At 44.3% G+C, this 20134-nt stretch overlaps 1 protein-coding gene across 3 annotated transcripts in view; it reads right to left on the reverse strand.

The window, feature by feature from the left end:
• Positions 1 to 20134, reverse strand: part of grm7 (glutamate metabotropic receptor 7) — a 402008-nt gene that overhangs the window by 124009 nt on the left and 257865 nt on the right. For all 3 annotated transcript variants that reach the window (XM_071336892.1, XM_071336890.1, XM_071336891.1), the window contains exon 7: positions 5308 to 5447. In XM_071336892.1, the coding sequence (XP_071192993.1) occupies positions 5308 to 5447 (140 nt within the window). The remainder of the gene's footprint in view (positions 1 to 5307; positions 5448 to 20134) is intronic.

The following is a 20134-nucleotide window of genomic DNA, read 5'->3' on the forward strand; positions in this document are numbered from 1 at the left end:
TTAGAGTCAGGTGGGTGTTGTGGTTAATGCATTAGGATTAGAGGCAGGTGGGTGCTGTGGTTAATGGATTAGGATTAGAGGCAGATGGGTGTTGTGGTTAATGGATTAGGATTAGAGGCAGGTGGGTGTTGTGGTTAATGAATTAGGATTAGAGGCAGGTGGGTGATGTGGTTAATGCATTAGGATTAGAGGCAGGTGGGTGTTGTGGTTAATGAATTAGGATTAGAGGCAGATGGGTGCTGTGGTTAATGAATTAGGATTAGAGACAGGTGGGTGTTGTGGTTAATGGATTAGGATTAGAGGCAGGTGGGTGCTGTGGTTAATGGATTAGGATTAGAGGCAGGTGGGTGATGTGGTTAATGAATTAGGTTTAGAGGCATGTGGGTGATGTGGTTAATGGATTAGGATTAGAGGCAGGTGGGTGCTGTGGTTAATGGATTAGGATTAGAGTCAGGTGGGTGTTGTGGTTAATGCATTAGGATTAGAGGCAGGTGGGTGCTGTGGTTAATGGATTAGGATTAGAGGCAGATGGGTGTTGTGGTTAATGGATTAGGATTAGAGGCAGGTGGGTGTTGTGGTTAATGAATTAGGATTAGAGGCAGGTGGGTGATGTGGTTAATGCATTAGGATTAGAGGCAGGTGGGTGTTGTGGTTAATGAATTAGGATTAGAGGCAGATGGGTGCTGTGGTTAATGACTTAGGATTAGAGGCAGATGGGTGTTATGGTTAATGAATTAGGATTAGAGGCAGATGGGTGTTGTGGTTAATGAATTAGGATTAAAGACAGGTGGGTGCTGTGGTTAATGCATTAGGATTAGAGGCAGGTGGGTGATGTGGTTAATGGATTAGGATTAGAGGCAGGTGGGTGCTGTGGTTAATGGATTAGGATTAGAGGCAGGTGGGTGATGTGGTTAATGGATTAGGATTAGAGGCAGGTGGGTGTTGTGGTTAATGGATTAGGATTAGAGGCAGGTGGGTGATGTGGTTAATGGATTAGGATTAGAGTCAGGTTGGTGTAGTGGTTAATGCATTAGGATTAGAGTCAGGTGGGTGCTGTGGTTAATGGATTAGGATTAGAGGCAGATGGGTGTTGTGGTTAATGGATTATGATTAGAGGCAGGTGGGTGTTGTGGTTAATGAATTAGGATTAGAGGCAGGTGGGTGATGTGGTTAATTAATTAGGATTAGAGGCAGATGGGTGCTGTGGTTAATGATTTAGGATTAGAGGCAGATGGGTGCTGTGGTTAATGCATTAGGATTAGAGGGAGGTGGGTGCTGTGGTTAAAGAATTAGGAGCAGATGCAGGTGGGTGTTGTGGTTAATGAATTGGGATTAGAGGCAGATGGGTGCTGTGGTTAATGAAAGGAGCAGAGGCAGATGGGTGCTGTGGTTAATGAATTAGGATTAGAGGCAGATGGGTGCTGTGGTTAATGAATTAGGATTAGAGGCAGGTGGGTGTTGTGGTAAATGAATCAGGATTAGAGGCAGGTGGGTGCTGTGGTTAATGAATTAAGATTAGAGGCAGGTGGGTGTTGTGGTTAATGAATTGGGATTAGAGGCAGGTGGGTGTTGTGGTTAATGAATTAGGATTAGAGGCAGGTGGGTGCTGTGGTTAATGAATTAGGATTAGAGGCAGATGGGTGCTGTGGTTAATGCATTAGGATTAGAGGCAGGTGGGTGCTGTGGTTAAAGAATTAGGAGCAGATGCAGGTGGGTTTTGTGGTTAATGAATTAGGATTAGAGGCAGATGGGTGCTGTGGTTAATGAAAGGAGCAGAGGCAGATGGGTGCTGTGGTTAATGAATTAGGATTAGAGGCAGATGGGTGCTGTAGTTAATGAATTAGGATTAGAGGCAGGTGGGTGTTGTGGTTAATGAATCAGGATTAGAGGCAGATGGGTGTTGTGGTTAATGAATTAAGATTAGAGGCAGGTGGGTGTTGTGGTTAATGAATTAGGATTAGAGGCAGGTGGGTGTTGTGGTTAATGAATTAGGATTACAGAAAGGTGGGTGTTGTGGTTAATGGATTAGGATTAGAGGCAGGTGGGTGCTGTGGTTAGTGGATTAGGATTAGAGGCAGATGGGTGTTGTGGTTAATGGATTAGGATTAGAGGCAGGTGAGTGTTGTGGTTAATGAATTAGGATTAGAGGCAGGTGGGTGATGTGGTTAATGCATTAGGATTAGAGGCAGGTGGGTGTTGTGGTTAATGAATTAGGATTAGAGGCAGATGGGTGCTGTGGTTAATGAATTAGGATTAGAGACAGGTGGGTGTTGTGGTTAATGGATTAGGATTAGAGGCAGGTGGGTGCTGTGGTTAATGGATTAGGATTAGAGGCAGGTGGGTGATGTGGTTAATGAATTCGGATTAGAGGCATGTGGGTGATGTGGTTAATGGATTAGGATTAGAGGCAGGTGGGTGCTGTGGTTAATGGATTAGGATTAGAGTCAGGTGGGTGTTGTGGTTAATGCATTAGGATTAGAGGCAGGTGGGTGCTGTGGTTAATGGATTAGGATTAGAGGCAGATGGGTGTTGTGGTTAATGGATTAGGATTAGAGGCAGGTGGGTGTTGTGGTTAATGAATTAGGATTAGAGGCAGATGGGTGCTGTGGTTAATGAAAGAAGCAGAGGCAGATGGGTGCTGTGGTTAATGAATTAGGATTAGAGGCAGATGGGTGCTGTGGTTAATGAATTAGGATTAGAGGCAGGTGGGTGTTGTGGTTAATGAATCAGGATTAGAGGCAGATGGGTGTTGTGGTTAATGAATTAAGATTAGAGGCAGGTGGGTGTTGTGGTTAATGAATTAGGATTAGAGGCAGGTGGGTGTTGTGGTTAATGAATTAGGATTACAGAAAGGTGGGTGACGTGGTTAATGGATTAGGATTAGAGGCAGGTGGGTGCTGTGGTTAATGGATTAGGATTAGAGGTAGGTGGGTGATGTGGTTAATGGATTAGGATTAGAGGCAGGTGGGTTTTGTGGTTAATGGATTAGGATTAGAGGCAGGTGGGTGATGTGGTTAATGGATTAGGATTAGAGTCAGGTGGGTGTTGTGGTTAATGCATTAGGATTAGAGGCAGGTGGGTGCTGTGGTTAATGGATTAGGATTAGAGGCAGATGGGTGTTGTGGTTAATGGATTAGGATTAGAGGCAGGTGGGTGTTGTGGTTAATGAATTAGGATTAGAGGCAGGTGGGTGATGTGGTTAATGCATTAGGATTAGAGGCAGGTGGGTGTTGTGGTTAATGAATTAGGATTAGAGGCAGATGGGTGCTGTGGTTAATGAATTAGGATTAGAGACAGGTGGGTGTTGTGGTTAATGGATTAGGATTAGAGGCAGGTGGGTGCTGTGGTTAATGGATTAGGATTAGAGGCAGGTGGGTGATGTGGTTAATGAATTAGGTTTAGAGGCATGTGGGTGATGTGGTTAATGGATTAGGATTAGAGGCAGGTGGGTGCTGTGGTTAATGGATTAGGATTAGAGTCAGGTGGGTGTTGTGGTTAATGCATTAGGATTAGAGGCAGGTGGGTGCTGTGGTTAATGGATTAGGATTAGAGGCAGATGGGTGTTGTGGTTAATGGATTAGGATTAGAGGCAGGTGGGTGTTGTGGTTAATGAATTAGGATTAGAGGCAGGTGGGTGATGTGGTTAATGCATTAGGATTAGAGGCAGGTGGGTGTTGTGGTTAATGAATTAGGATTAGAGGCAGATGGGTGCTGTGGTTAATGATTTAGGATTAGAGGCAGATGGGTGTTATGGTTAATGAATTAGGATTAGAGGCAGATGGGTGTTGTGGTTAATGAATTAGGATTAAAGACAGGTGGGTGCTGTGGTTAATGCATTAGGATTAGAGGCAGGTGGGTGATGTGGTTAATGGATTAGGATTAGAGGCAGGTGGGTGCTGTGGTTAATGGATTAGGATTAGAGGCAGGTGGGTGATGTGGTTAATGGATTAGGATTAGAGGCAGGTGGGTGTTGTGGTTAATGGATTAGGATTAGAGGCAGGTGGGTGATGTGGTTAATGGATTAGGATTAGAGTCAGGTTGGTGTAGTGGTTAATGCATTAGGATTAGAGTCAGGTGGGTGCTGTGGTTAATGGATTAGGATTAGAGGCAGATGGGTGTTGTGGTTAATGGATTAGGATTAGAGGCAGGTGGGTGTTGTGGTTAATGAATTAGGATTAGAGGCAGGTGGGTGATGTGGTTAATTAATTAGGATTAGAGGCAGATGGGTGCTGTGGTTAATGATTTAGGATTAGAGGCAGATGGTTGTTATGGTTAATGATTTAGGATTAGAGGGAGATGGGTGTTGTGGTTAATGAATTAGGATTAAAGACAGGTGGGTGCTGTGGTTAATGAATTAGGATTAGAGGCAGGTGGGTGATGTGGTTAATGGATTAGGATTAGAGGCAGGTGGGTGCTGTGGTTAATGAATTAGGATTAGAGGCAGGTGGGTGCTGTGGTTAATGGATTAGGATTAGAGGCAGGTGGGTGCTGTGGTTAATGAATTCATGACTGGTGTTGACTAAGGCTCTTTCACCTGCTACGACGACAATCATTACAGATGTATACCGTCTATCCACTAACAGAGAGACAACACAGTCTGTAACGTTCACATGTATACCATCTATCCACTAACAGAGAGACAACACAGTCTGTAACGTTCACATGTATACCATCTATCCAGTAACAGAGACAACACAGTCTGTAACGTTCACGTGTATACCATCTATCCACTAACAGAGAGACAACACAGTCTGTAACGTTCACATGTATACCATCTATCCACTAACAGAGAGACAACACAGTCTGTAACGTTCACATGTATACCATCTACCCAATAACAGAGAGACAACACAGTCTGTAACGTTCACATGTATACCATCTATCCACTAACAGAGAGACCACACAGTCTGTCACGTTCACGTGTCGATGTCCTCTTAGAAAGCACGAGTCTTTAAAATCTATGGGTTTACTGTGGTTCAGGTATACTCACATGAACACAAGCAGATAATGTATGTAACCGCAGATGAATGCACGAAAATGCTCACACACACACACACACACACACACACACACACACACACACACACACACACACACACACACACACACACACACACACACACACACTCGTAGCCTTGTCTAAGGCTTCTAAAACTAAACGTTATCCTTGCATCACAAGGATTACCTCATCATTATGGTTAGGCGTGGGGTTCATATCACCCCAATTACACACACACACATGCACACTCACACATGCACACGCACACACACACACACACCATAAGCTACAATACATATAGTACTCACGTTGAGCTGTAGCGTTTCCATCCACTGTCCAATGTTCTTGTACCCCGGAGAGCTGTTGTTGTCCATCTGGTACTGGAACAGGTCGTAACGTCCCGGTGCATCTCCGTTCTTGTTGAATGTCACAGACGTCCCTGCACTTCCTGTATCGGGAATGACATCACAAACATGGTGTTGGTCATAATAGGCCGAAGAGTCAAGCTGAAGGAAAAATAGAGAGTCATTGGCAAGAGGAAAGGCTCAATGTGTGTCACAATGTTAACATGTGTTTGTCTCTTGTCTTTCCACACCAAGTCCACCCCGTGGTGAAGGGTTTTAAGTCAAACGGTTGGTTATATAAATTCAGCATGGTGAAGACTCTGTAGCCAAATGGTTGGTCAAATAAATCCAGAGCAAGATGAGATCTACAGTATCTATCTATCTATCTATCTATCTATCTATCTATCTATCTATCTATCTATCTATCTATCTATCTATCTATCTATCTATCTATCTATCTATCTATCTATCTATCTATCTATTCAATTCAATTCAATTCAAGGGGCTTTATTGGCATGGGAAACATGTGTTAACATTGCCAAAGCAAGTGAGGTAGATAATACACAAAAGTGAAATAAACAATACAAATTAACAGTAAACATTACACATACAGAAGTTTCAAAACAAGAAAGACATTACAAATGTCATATTATATATATACAGTGTTGTAACAATGTACAAATGGTTAAAGCACACAAGTTAAAATAAATAAGCATAAATATGGGTTGTATTTACAATGGTGTTTGTTCTTCACTGGTTGCCCTTTTCTTGTGGCAACAGGTCACAAATCTTGCTGCTGTGATGGCACACTGTGGAATTTCACCCAGTAGATATGGGAGTTTATCAAAATTGGATTTGTTTTCAAATTCTTTGTGGATCTGTGTAATCTGAGGGAAATATGTCTCTCTAATATGGTCATACATTGGGCAGGAGGTTAGGAAGTGCAGCTCAGTTTCCACCTCATTTTGTGGGCAGTGAGCACATAGCCTGTCTTCTCTTGAGAGCCATGTCTGCCTACGGCGGCCTTTCTCAATAGCAAGGCTATGCTCACTGAGTCTGTACATAGTCAAAGCTTTCCTTAAGTTTGGGTCAGTCACAGTGGTCAGGTATTCTGCCACTGTGTACTCTCTGTTTAGGGCCAAATAGCATTCTAGTTTGCTCTGTTTTTTTGTTAATTCTTTCCAATGTGTCAAGTAATTATCTTTTTGTTTTCTCATGATTTGGTTGGGTCTAATTGTGCTGTTGTCCTGGGGCTCTGTGGGGTGTGTTTGTGTTTGTGAACAGAGCCCTAGGACCAGCTTGCTTAGGGGACTCTTCTCCAGGTTCATCTCTCTGTAGGTGATGGCTTTGTTATGGAAGGTTTGGGAATCGCTTCCTTTTAGGTGGTTGTAGAATTTAACGGCTCTTTTCTGGATTTTGATAATTAGTGGGTATCGGCCTAATTCTGCTCTGCATGCATTATTTGGTGTTCTACGTTGTACACGGAGGATATTTTTGCAGAATTCTGCATGCAGAGTCTCAATTTGGTGTTTGTCCCATTTTGTGAAATCTTGGTTGGTGAGCGGACCCCAGACCTCACAACCATAAAGGGCAATGGGCTCTATGACTGATTCAAGTATTTTTAGCCAGATCCTAATTGGTATGTTGAAATTTATGTTCCTTTTGATGGCATAGAATGCCCTTCTTGCCTTGTCTCTCAGATCGTTCACAGCTCTGTGGAAGCTACCTGTGGTGCTGATGTTTAGGCCGAGGTATGTATAGTTTTTTGTGTGCTCTAGGGCAACGGTGTCTAGATGGAATTTGTGGTCCTGGCGACTGGACCTTTTTTGGAACACCATTATTTTGGTCTTACTGAGATTTACTGTCAGGGCCCAGGTCTGACAGAATCTGTGCAGAAGATCTAGGTGCTGTTGTAGGCCCTCCTTGGTTGGTGACAGAAGCACCAGATCATCAGCAAACAGTAGACATTTGACTTCGGATTCTAGTAGGGTGAGACCGGGTGCTGCAGACTGTTCTAATGCTCGCGCCAATTCATTGATATATATGTTGAAGAGGGTGGGGCTTAAGCTGCATCCCTGTCTCACCCCACGACCCTGTGAGAAGAAATGTGTGTGTCTTTTGCCAATTTTAACCGCACACTTGTTGTTTGTGTACATGGATTTTATAATGTCGTATGTTTTACCCCCAACACCACTTTCCATCAATTTGTATAGCAGACCCTCATGCCAAATTGAGTCGAAGGCTTTTTTGAAATCAACAAAGCATGAGAAGACTTTGCCTTTGTTTTGGTTTGTTTGGTTGTCAATTAGGGTGTGTAGGGTGAATACATGGTCTGTTGTACGGTAATTTGGTAAAAAGCCAATTTGACATTTGCTCAGTACATTGTTTTCATTGAGGAAATGTACGAGTCTGCTGTTAATGATAATGCAGAGTATTTTCCCAAGGTTACTGTTGACGCATATTCCACGGTAGTTATTGGGGTCAAATTTGTCTCCACTTTTGTGGATTGGGGTGATCAGTCCTTGGTTCCAAATATTGGGGAAGATGCCAGAGCTAAGGACGATGTTAAAGAGTTTTAATATAGCCAATTGGAATTTGTTGTCTGTATATTTGATCATTTCATTAAGGATACCATCAACACCACAGGCCTTTTTGGGTTGGAGGGTTTTTATTTTGTCCTGTAACTCATTCAAGGTAATTGGAGAATCCAGTGGGTTCTGGTAGTCTTTAATAGTTGATTCTAGGATTTGTATTTGATCATGTATATGTTTTTGCTCTTTATTCTTTGTTATAGAGCCAAAAAGATTGGAGAAGTGGTTTACCCATACATCTCCATTTTGGATAGATAATTCTTCGTGTTGTTGTTTGTTTAGTGTTTTCCAATTTTCCCAGAATTGGTTAGAGTCTATGGATTCTTCAATTACATTGAGCTGATTTCTGACGTGCTGTTCCTTCTTTTTCCGTAGTGTATTTCTGTATTGTTTTAGTGATTCACCATAGTGAAGGCGTAGACTCAGGTTTTCCGGGTCTCTATGTTTTTGGTTGGACAGGTTTCTCAATTTATTTCTTAGATTTTTGCATTCTTTATCAAACCATTTGTCATTGTTGTTCATTTTCTTCGGTTTTCTATTTGAGATTTTTAGATTTGATAGAGAAGCTGAGAGGTCAAAAATACTGTTAAGATTTTCTACTGCCGAGTTTACACCTTCACTATTGCAGTGGAACGTTTTACCCAGGAAGTTGTCTAAAAGGGATTGAATTTGCTGTTGCCTAATTGTTTTTTGGTAGGTTTCCAAACTGCATTCCTTCCATCTATAGCATTTCTTAATGTTACTCAGTTCCTTTGGCTTTGATGCCTCATGATTGAGTATTGCTCTGTTCAAGTAGACTGTGATTTTGCTGTGGTCTGATAGGGGTGTCAGTGGGCTGACTGTGAACGCTCTGAGAGACTCTGGGTTGAGGTCAGTGATAAAGTAGTCTACAGTGCTACTGCCAAGAGATGAGCTATAGGTGTACCTACCATAGGAGTCCCCTCGAAGCCTACCATTGACTATGTACATACCCAGCGTGCGACAGAGCTGCAGGAGTTGTGACCCGTTTTTGTTGGTTATGTTGTCATAGTTGTGCCTAGGTGGGCATATGGGGGAGGGAATGCTGTCACCTCCAGGTAGGTGTTTGTCCCCCTGTGTGCTGAGGGTGTCAGGTTCCTGTCCAGTTCTGGCATTTAGGTCGCCACAGACTAATACATGTCCCTGGGCCTGGAAATGATTGATTTCCCCCTCCAGGATGGAGAAGCTGTCTTCATTAAAGTATGGGGATTCTAGTGGGGGGATATAGGTAGCACACAGGAGGACATTTTTCTCTGTTAAGATAATTTCCTTTTGAATTTCTAGCCAAATGTAAAATGTTCCTGTTTTGATTAATTTAATGGAGTGAGTTAGGTCTGCTCTATACCAAATTAGCATTCCCCCTGAGTCCCTTCCCTGTTTCACACCTGGTAGTTTGGTGGATGGGACTACCAGCTCTCTGTAACCTAGAGGGCAACCAGTGGGTCCGTCTCCTCTATACCATGTTTCTTGCAGGATGACAATGTCTGCATTACCGATTTCTTTGGTGAAGTCCGGGTTCCTGCTCTTTAGGCCAAAGGCAGATGACCTCAGACCTTGGATATTCCAGGATGATATAGTGAAGGCTTTTTGTTCCATAAAGTGTCCAATGTTGTTGGTCGGGGTTTGGCCTCAGGCCAGTAAGTGTGAGCAGAGCCTGCTGAGCATCTGGTACATGCCGTTGGCTTGGGCGAATGTAAGAGTGGGGGTTGGGCCTGTTTGCCCGCTCACTACCTGGGCGTATGTGTGACTTCCATGTTGATGCCCTCTTTGCGGGGGTGGGGTGCATGGGGTGGGCAGGAGTGGCATGGGTCTGATCTGAGGGGGCCTAAATTGGGTGTGGGCATGGTTGATGTGGGGGGGGTGTGTAGGTCCAGGGGGGGGTCCTGGAGGTCTTGGAGGGTGTCTCGCTGGTCTGGGTGGGGTGTCTATTGATCTGTTGCTCCTGTGTGAAGTGTTGGGGCTTCGTTTGAGAGCGATGTCCTTTAGAGTCCGGGCAAAGGTGGGCACTGCTGCCTTGTAGAGGTGGACCTGGTCATAGAGGCTGTTCAAGTCCAGGGTGGAGTGGTGGGCCAGAAAAACATTTGGTTTTGAGGCACAGTCACGGGAAATGCTTGCGTTTACCCGCTGTATTGTAGCAGGGTGGAAGTCTTTTCGTGGTAGCAGGGTGGAGATGACCACTTGTGCGTTGGGGAAAGTAGAAGAAGCTTTTTCAATCACTCCCTTCAGTGCTGTGGCCACCCTTTCCTGCTGTGCTCTCAGGTCGTTTGTGCCTGTGTGTATTATTATGTGGCTAGGTGAGCCTAGTTTGTCCTCAGACAGAAGGTCTAGGGCGCGCTGGGTGTTTGGACACCAGAGTTTAGACACACTGTGTTTGGGAAAAAGTTTTTTTTCTTCTATATATTTCCCATTTGAGTCCATAAGAAGGACAATCTGTGTCTTGTGTTTGTCCTCAGTGGGTGTGGGGGGGTTGTCAGGAGGGCTATCAGGGTGGCTGACAGGGGGGGTGCTCAGAGGGGATGAGAGCTGCTGGGCTTGGGGTTTTTCTTTTGTCTGTTCTGTTGTGATGTCGTTTCTATGGTCAGGGTCTGGTGTGGACTGTTCTGCTGTGGTGTCGAGACTTTTGTCGGGTGCTGAGGTGGGCTGTTCTGCTGGCGTCTCTGTGGGGATGGCCACCTCCCTAGTGGGTTGTTCTCTGTCACATGCCATCCCCCTCAACCTCTCCTCCAGCAGTCTGATCCTCTCCTCCATCCCCTTCTCCCTCTCCTCCTGTAGTCTGATCCTCTCCTCCATCCCCTTCTCCCTCTCCTCCTGTAGTCTGATCCTCTCCTCCATCCCCCTCTCCCTCTCCTCCTGTAGTCTGATCCTCTCCTCTAGTGCTCTGTTCTTCTCCTGCTCCTGCTCTTTCTCCTGTTGATGTTGTCTCACCACTGTCCATAGTGCAGATATGTCTTTCTCCACCTCCAGCTCTCCAGGTCTGGTTAAGGGGGTGTTGTTGTGCTGGACTGTTGTCTGGGTCTGTGCTGACTGGAGTGTGATCACCTGCTGTTCCAGCTCCACCTGCCTTACCTCCAGCTGGGTGAATTTATCCTTCATTTCAATGAGGGAGAAGTACTCTGTACTGGGAGGTTGACTGTCTGCTGAGGGTTGCTCGTCTGTGGGGTTATATGGTGAAGAGGTTTGGTCTGACCCACTTGGGGTGGGGGTATCTTTATCAAGGGAGAGCTTCTCCTGCTGGGCTAATTCTTTGATTAGGTGAAAGTCCAGCTGAAACTGTGTGTGGTTGCCCTGTACCAATACTGTTCCAGACTTATAGAGATTTATATTAGCTGACTCCTCGTCCTCATTGTCAAGAATCCTGAGTTTCCACCCCTCGTTAACCCCCCCTCTCTTAACAGAGGGGTAGTGTGCTAATATAGCACTGTGCCATGCCTGGGGATGGTTTGTGTGGAAGATAAGGTTGCTGATGTTCCCATTTTTGTAATAGTCAGCAAAAAGTGTCTCTTGATTTTCCATAAGGAGCTTCATTTTGTGATCTTTTCTTGTCTTGTCATTTTTTACATGCACAGGGTACTGTATTTTAATTACCTCTGAACAGCAGGAGGGAGCTTCTAAGGCCTCTCCATTTGGTTGGGGTAGACTATTCGACTCTCCTGCCATTGTTGGGCTAATGGGCTTTGACACCTCTCACTTGACACTTAAGTGCTAGTTGAAGCTGTATCAAGCTTGGCAGAATTATATTACTATTCAGTCCTTATAAAGTAGTGTCATGTATTTTTCTTCTTGGCTTTTGGAAATCAAATATAGTTTCAGACTAAACATTACTCACTCAGTTCCAGGTTGGGTGGTGTTCTCAGGTTTCTGTTGTTTAGCAGAGGATTTGCTGAATATAATAATTAATCCTTGGTAGATGTGAACCTTCCAGGTGATTCCGTAAATCCGTCCAAAATCAGGTTGTAGGTTTTGAGTTTTGATTTGAAGTGAAGGTTATGTTGTAGAGGGTAGCATCCTGTATGGGTTCCTGACAAAAAATCCAAGTTTATCTAACTCTAAATTTATATTTTTTAAAGAAAATGCTGAAAAATGCAGGAGCTCATCTGATCGTGACCCACCTCTCTCTCTCTCTCTCTCTATCTATCTATTCAATTTCAATTCAATTCAAGGGGCTTTATTGGCATGGGAAACATGTGTTAACATTGCCAAAGCAAGTGAGGTAGATAATATACAAAAGTGAAATAAACAATAAAAATTAACAGTAAACATTACACATACAGAAGTTTCAAAACAATAAAGACATGACAAATGTCATATTATATATATACAGTGTTGTAACAATGTACAAATGGTTAAAGCACACAAGTTAAAATAAATAAACATAAATATGGGTTGTATTTACAATGGTGTTTGTTCTTCACTGGTTGCCCTTTTCTTGTGGCAACAGGTCACAAATCTTGCTGCTGTGATGTCTATCTATCTATCTATCTATCTATCTATCTATCTATCTATCTATCTATCTATCTATCTATCTATCTATCTATCTGTCTATCTGTCTGTCTGTCTGTCTGTCTGTCTGTCTGTCTGTCTGTCTGTCTGTCTGTCTGTCTGTCTGTCTGCGTCTCTCTGTCTGTCTGTCTGTCTGTCTGTCTGTCTGTCTGTCTGTGTCTCTATGTCTGTCTGTCTGTCTGCGTCTCTATGTCTGTCTGTCTGTCTGCGTCTCTATGTCTGTCTGTCTGTCTGTCTGTCTGCGTCTCTATGTCTGTCTGTCTGTCTGTCTGTCTGTCTGTATGTCTGTCTGTCTGTCTGCGTCTCTCTGTCTGTCTGTCTGTCTGTCTGTCTGTCTGTGTCTCTATGTCTGTCTGTCTGTCTGCGTCTCTATGTCTGTCTGTCTGTCTGCGTCTCTATGTCTGTCTGTCTGTCTGTCTGTCTGCGTCTCTATGTCTGTCTGTCTGTCTGTCTGTCTGCGTCTCTATGTCTGTCTGTCTGTCTGCGTCTCTATGTCTGTCTGTCTGTCTGCGTCTCTATGTCTGTCTGTCTGTCTGTCTGTCTGTCTGTCTGTCTGTCTGTCTGTCTGTCTGTCTGTCTGTCTGTCTGTCTGTCTGTCTGTCTCTATGTCTGTCTGTCTGTCTGTCTCTATGTCTGTCTGTCTGTCTGCGTCTCTATGTCTGTCTGTCTGTCTGTCTGTCTGTCTGTGTCTCTATGTCTGTCTGTCTGTCTGCGTCTCTATGTCTGTCTGTCTGTCTGCGTCTCTATGTCTGTCTGTCTGTCTGTCTGTCTGCGTCTCTATGTCTGTCTGTCTGTCTGCGTCTCTATGTCTGTCTGTCTGTCTGCGTCTCTATGTCTGTCTGTCTGTCTGCGTCTCTATGTCTGTCTGTCTGCGTCTCTATGTCTGTCTGTCTGCGTCTGCCTGCGTCTGCCTGTCTCCGTCTGCCTGTCTGCGTCTGCCTGTCTCCGTCTGCCTGTCTGCGTCTGCCTGTCTCCGTCTGCCTGTCTGCGTCTCTATGTCTCCGTCTCTATGTCTCCGTCTGCCTGTCTGCGTCTGCCTGTCTGCGTCTCTATGTCTCCGTCTGCCTGTCTGCGTCTGCCTGTCTGCGTCTGCCTGTCTGCGTCTCTATGTCTCCGTCTGCCTGTCTGCGTCTCTATGTCTCCGTCTGCCTGTCTAACTATCTGCATGGCTGTATGCCTGCCTGTCTGCACCAGGAGGTTTAGTTCTTCTGTTCTCTTTATTGCTAGAATCCCTAAACCCTAACACCCAAGTGTTGTTTGTTGCTCTTAATCTCGTCTATCCCCATGCAGCAGAGAACTCCTTCAGCTGTATATTGAATCAGCGTACAACCTCAGGACAGGAGTGTGAACTACCTGGTAAAGCCTGTGCAGGTCTCTGCCTCAGGACAGGGATATGAACTGAGCTGGTACGCCCTGATAGCGCAGGTCTCTGCCTCAGACAGGGATAAGAATAGAGCTGGAACGTCCTGATAGAGTGTGCGTGTGTGTGTGTGTGTGTGTGTGTGTGTGTGTGTGTGTGTGTGTGTGTGTGTGTGTGTGTGTGTGTGTGTGTGTGTGTGTGTGTGTGTGTGTGTGTGTGTGTGTGTGCTGCTTCTGTTTCCTGTTCTAGCATTATTACTATGTAGCCTCTGGCAGCTAGGATCACAGGGCTGCAGTAAACACAACAACAGTCTGTCCTATACAGGGCTGCAGTAAACACAACATCAGTCTGTCCTATACAGGGCTGCAGTAAACACACCAACAGTCTGTCCTATACAGGGCTGCAGTAAACACAACATCAGTCTGTCCTATACAGGGCTGCAGTAAACACACCAACAGTCTGTCCTATACAGGGCTGCAGTAAACACACCAACAGTCTGTCCTATACAGGGCTGCAGTAAACACAACATCAGTCTGTCCTATACAGGGCTGCAGTAAACACAACATCAGTCTGTCCTATACAGGGCTGCAGTAAACACACCAACAGTCTGTCCTATACAGGGCTGCAGTAAACACAACAACAGTCTGTCCTATACAGGGCTGCAGTAAACACACCAACAGTCTGTCCTATACAGGGCTGCAGTAAACACACCATCAGTCTGTCCTATACAGGGCTGCAGTAAACACACCAACAGTCTGTCCTATACAGGGCTGCAGTAAACACAACAACAGTCTGTCCTATACAGGGCTGCAGTAAACACACCATCAGTCTGTCCTATACAGGGCTGCAGTAAACACAACATCAGTCTGTCCTATACAGAGCTGCAGTAAACACAACATCAGTCTGTCCTATACAGAGCTGCAGTAAACACACCATCAGTCTGTCCTATACAGGGCTGCAGTAAACACACCATCAGTCTGTCCTATACAGGGCTGCAGTAAACACAACATCAGTCTGTCCTATACAGAGCTGCAGTAAACACAACATCAGTCTGTCCTATACAGAGCTGATTAGTAAACAACTCCACCACACTGATTAGTGAACAACTCCACCACACTGAGTAGTGAACAACTCCACCACACTGAGTAGTGAACAACTCCACCTCACTGAGTAGTAAACAACTCCATCACACTGAGTAGTGAACAACTCCACCTCACTGAGTAGTGAACAACTCCACCACACTGAGTAGTGAACAACTCCACCTCACTGAGTAGTGAACAACTCCACCACACTGATTAGTGAACAACTCCACCACACTGAGTAGTGAACAACTCCACCACACTGAGTAGTGAACAACTCCACCACACTGAGTAGTGAACAACTCCATCACACTGATTAGTGAACAACTCCACCACACTGAGTAGTGAACAACTCCATCACACTGAGTAGTGAACAACTCCACCACACTGAGTAGTGAACAACTCCATCACACTGAGTAGTGAACAACTCCACAACACTGAGTAGTGAACAACTGCACAACACTGATTAGTGAACAACTCCACCACACTGAGTAGTGAACAACTCCACAACACTGAGTAGTGAACAACTCCATCACACTGAGTAGTGAACAACTCCATCACACTGAGTAGTGAACAACTCCACAACACTGATTAGTGAACAACTCCATCACACTGAGTAGTGAACAACTCAACTAGCTAGCTGCGCTGCTAATCCCCCCACTAGCTAGCTGCGCTGCTAATCCCTCCACTAGCTAGCAGCGCTGCTAATCCCTCCACTACCTAGCAGCGCTGCTAATCCCTACACTAGCTAGCAGCGCTGTTAATCCCTCCACTAGCTAGCAGCGCTGCTAATCCCTCCACTACCTAGCAGCGCTGCTAATCCCTCCACTAGCTAGCAGCGCTGCTAATCCCTCCACTAGCTAGTAGCGCTGCTAATCCCTCCACTAGCTAGTAGCGCTGCTAATCCCTCCACTAGCTAGCAGCGCTGTTAATCCCACCACTAGCTAGCAGCGCTGCTAATCCCTCCACTAGCTAGTAGCGCTGCTAATCCCTCCACTAGCTAACAGCGCTGCTAATCCCTCCACTAGCTAGCAGCGCTGCTAATCCCTCCACTAGTTAGTAGGCCTACTAGCGAGTCAGACTCAGTGGGAGAGGGAGACGGGGAGCTTGTGGGGAGGGGGGCAGTGCATCCACCGACGAAGTGCTCGGAGCAGGTGCAATTTTCAGTTCAAGACCAAGCAAATGTATAACCCCTGGCTTGTCATGCATAATTAATAGTTGGGCTGTAGAACATGCAAAAAAGGTAGGGAGCTTGGGTCTAGAAATTACTGGAGGGATTAACCTAGCAGCTGAGTGGGTGGGATGTACAGTAAATGAATGTCCTATGCCTCAGATGTAAAAATAAAAAATACAAATATCAACAACAAAGAGCCCTCAGAAAAAAGGTTTTTGAACATGCTGAACCAAGGCACATTTGGCAGCAAGCCTTGTAGACAAGGCTAAAGAGGACACCCAGGTTACAGTTAACACTCAAAATAAAATAGACACTACAGCCAGAGTCTTCAGAATAGCATTGGAAGGAGGCTAAACGTCACAGCCACAGGCCCACTCATAGCTTAGAGCAAGAAATTGACTCTCAGGAGTTAAATGAACCTGACATGGGGAGAGACATTGTGGGAGGTTATGAAAACTAAGGTAGGATTTTTTTTATTTTTTTTACAAACTTGTTCGGGTACTGTGAAAGTAGGGATGATTAAGGGAAGATTCTAAGACAGTGCAAAAGACTGCAACTGCCGAGTCCCAATGTACCTGCTGTGCTGTGTGGGTGGATGGAAGCATGTTACTCCTTGCTACCTAGTCGCTTCATGCTTCATTATCTCCTCTCTCACACAATGGCTGATGCCTCTGTCTCTTCACTGGGGTGATGGAGATAGAGAAGAGAATAACTGATGTTGTCACTTCATTGGGGTGATGGAGAAGAGACAGAGGACAGAGAGGTCATGAGCAGATGAGCTCCTGCATTTTTCAGCATGTTCTTAGAAAAATATATATTTGGCGTTAGATGCAGTGCCTTGCCAAAGTATTCATTCCCTTTGTCGTTTTTCCTATTTTGATGCATTACAACCTGTAATTTAAATGTATTTTTATTTGGATTTCATGTAATGAACATACACAAAATAGTCCAAATTGGTGAAGGGGAGTTAAAAAATATACTTTGTCAAAAAAAAACAAAAAAAAACAAGTGGTGCGTGCATATGTATTCACTCCCTTTGCTATGAAGCCCCTAAATAAGATCTGGTGCAACCAATTACCTTCAGAAGTCAAATAATTTGTTAAATAAAGTCCACCTGTGTGCAATCTAAGTGTCACATGATCTGTCACATGATCTCAGTATATATAAACCTGTTCTGAAAGGACCCCAGAGTCTGCAACACCACTAAGCAAAGGGGCACCACCAAGCAAGCCGCACCATGAAGACCAAGGAGCGCTCCAAACAGGTCAGGGACAAAGTTGTGGAGAAGTACAGTTCAGGTTTTGGTAATGAAAAAATATCCAAAACTTTGAACATCCTACAGAGCACCATTAAATCCAATATTAAAAAATTGAAAGAATATGGCACTACAACAAACCTGCCAAGAGAGTGCTGCCCACCAAAACTCACGGACCAGGCAAGGAGGGCATTAATCAAAGAGGCAACATAGAGACCAAAGATAACCCTGAAGGAGCTGCAAAGCTCCACAGCGGGGATTTGAGTATCTGTCCATAGGACCACTTTAAGCCGTACACTCTACAGAGCTGGGCTTTACGGAAGAGTGGCCAGAAAAAAAGCCATTGCTTAAAGAGAAAAATAAGCAAACACATTTGGTGTTCGCCAAAAGGCATGTGGGAGACTCCTCAAACGTATGGAAGAAGGTACTCTGGTCAGATGAGACTGTATTACGAGAATTTTTATCCCAATGGTTGAACTCAACTATCACTATAGCTTTAACCAATTCCCAGAAGTTTGTAAGACCCTGGTTAATGAAGAATTAGACAAAGCCCCCAGTCTGCAATAGGTTAGTTCTTTATTCAGAGAACGTTCTGAAGTCAAAAATGCAAACACAGTCATTTTATACCAGCCTCTGTTTTCTCAACCATACATTTCTCCGTCTTAACTTGTCCCACACACACATTATTGGATTATAGTCTTATTATTCCAATACATTTCACACCGTTAAATATGTTTCAGGGTGGAATTCTTTAGTCATTACTTTAAACATATAAATTCCTTTATCAGACTGAAATTGAGCTTTTTGGCCATCAAGGAAAACGTAAACCCAACACCCCTCACCCCGTGAACACCATCTCCACAGTGAAGCATGGTGGTGGCAGCATCAAGCTGTGGGGATGTTTTTCAACGGCAGGGACTGGGAACCTGGTCAGAAATGAAGTAATGATGGATGGTGTAAATACAGGGGAATTCTTGAGGGAAACCTTCCAGCAGGACAATGGCTCTAAGCATACAGCTAAAGCAACACTTGAGTGGTTTAAGGGGAAACATTTAAATGTCTTGGAATAGCCTAGTCAATGCCCAGACCTCAATCCAATTGAGAATCTGTGGTATGACTTAAAGATTGCTGTACACCAGCGGAGCCCATCCAACTTCAAGGACCTGGAGCAGTGTTCCCTTGAAAAATGGGCAAAAATCCCAGTGACTAGATGTGCCAAGCTTATAGAGACATACCACAAGAGACTTGCAGCTGTAATTGCTGCAAAAGGTGTCTCTACAAAGTATTGACTTTGGGGGGGTGAATAGTTATGCAATCTCAAGTTTTCAGATTTTTTTGTGTTATTTCTTGTTTGTTAAACAATAGAAAATATTTTTTTATCTTCAAGGTGTTGTGTAAATCAAATGATACAAACCCCCCCAAAAATCTATTTTAATATTTTAATTTGTAAGGCAACAAAATTGGAAAAATGCCAAGGGAGGTGAATCATCTTGCAAGCCACTGTAAACTTGGATGTTTTGACAGGGACAGGATTCTACCCTCCACAGCATAAACTCTCCAGATCAAAACTCAAAGCCTACAACATGATTTTGGATGAATTACGGAATTACCTAGAAGGCCCAAGCTATACAGCAAATGCTCTGGGAAACAAACTGAAAACACCAACCAACCTGGAACTGAGCGAGTAATGTTTAGTCTGAAGCTATATTTTATATTCAAAAGCCAAGGAGAAAAGTACATTACAGTGATATACTTTACTTTATGAGGACTTAATGCTGAGTTGGACTACCAAGTTTGCTAGGACAAGGAGATAGAACTTCAATTAGCACTGACGTGTCAAGTGAGAGGTGTCAGAGCCCTTTTGCCCAATGGCACGAGAATCAAACAGGCTACCCCAACCAAATGCAGAAGTCTTTGAAGCTGTTGTTCAGAGGTAATTAAAATACAGTACCCTGTGTATGTAAAAAATGATAAGGCAAGAAAATAGTACAGAAAAAGCTCCTTATGGAAAATCAAGAGACACGTTTTGCTGACTGTTATAAAAATGGGAACATAAGCAACTTAATATTCCACACAGACCATCCCCTGGCATGGCACAGTGCTATGTTAACACAATACCACTCTGTTAAGAAAGGTGGTGTTAACGACAGAGACCTGGTAGTCCCATCCACCAAGCTACCAGGTGTGAAACAGGGAAGGGACTCATGGGGTATGCTAATTTGGTTTAGAGCAGACCTAACTCACTCTATTAAATTTATCAAAACAGGAATATTTTACATTTGGCTAGAAATTCAAAAGGAAATGATCTTAACAGAGAAAAATGTCCTCCTGTGTCTTACCTATATCCCCCCACTAGAATCCCCATACTTTAATGAAGACAGCTTCTCCATCCTGGTGGGGGAAATTAATCATTTCCAGGCTCAGGGACATATACTAGTCTATGGTGACCTAAATGCTAGAACTGGACAAGAACCTGACACAGTGTCTCCTGACCCCTCCTGACTCAACCTCCAGTATTTATGTTACATTAGTTTATGTGTCGGGGGGCTAGGGTCAGTTTGTTATATCTGGAGTACTTCTGTCTTATCCGGTGTCCTGTGTGAATTTAAGTATGCTCTCTCTAATTCTCTCTGTCTCTCTTTATTTCTCTCTCTCGGAGGACCTGAGCCCTAGGACCAAGCCTCAGGACGACCTGACATGATGACTCCTTGCTGTCCCCAGTCCACCTGGCCGTGCTGCTGCTCCAGTTTCAACTGTTCTGCCTGCGGCTATGGAACCCTGACCTGTTCACCGGACGTGCTACCTGTCCCAGAC

Source organism: Salvelinus alpinus, chromosome 12 (assembly GCF_045679555.1).
Source record: "Salvelinus alpinus chromosome 12, SLU_Salpinus.1, whole genome shotgun sequence".
Lineage (NCBI taxonomy): Eukaryota > Metazoa > Chordata > Actinopteri > Salmoniformes > Salmonidae > Salvelinus > Salvelinus alpinus.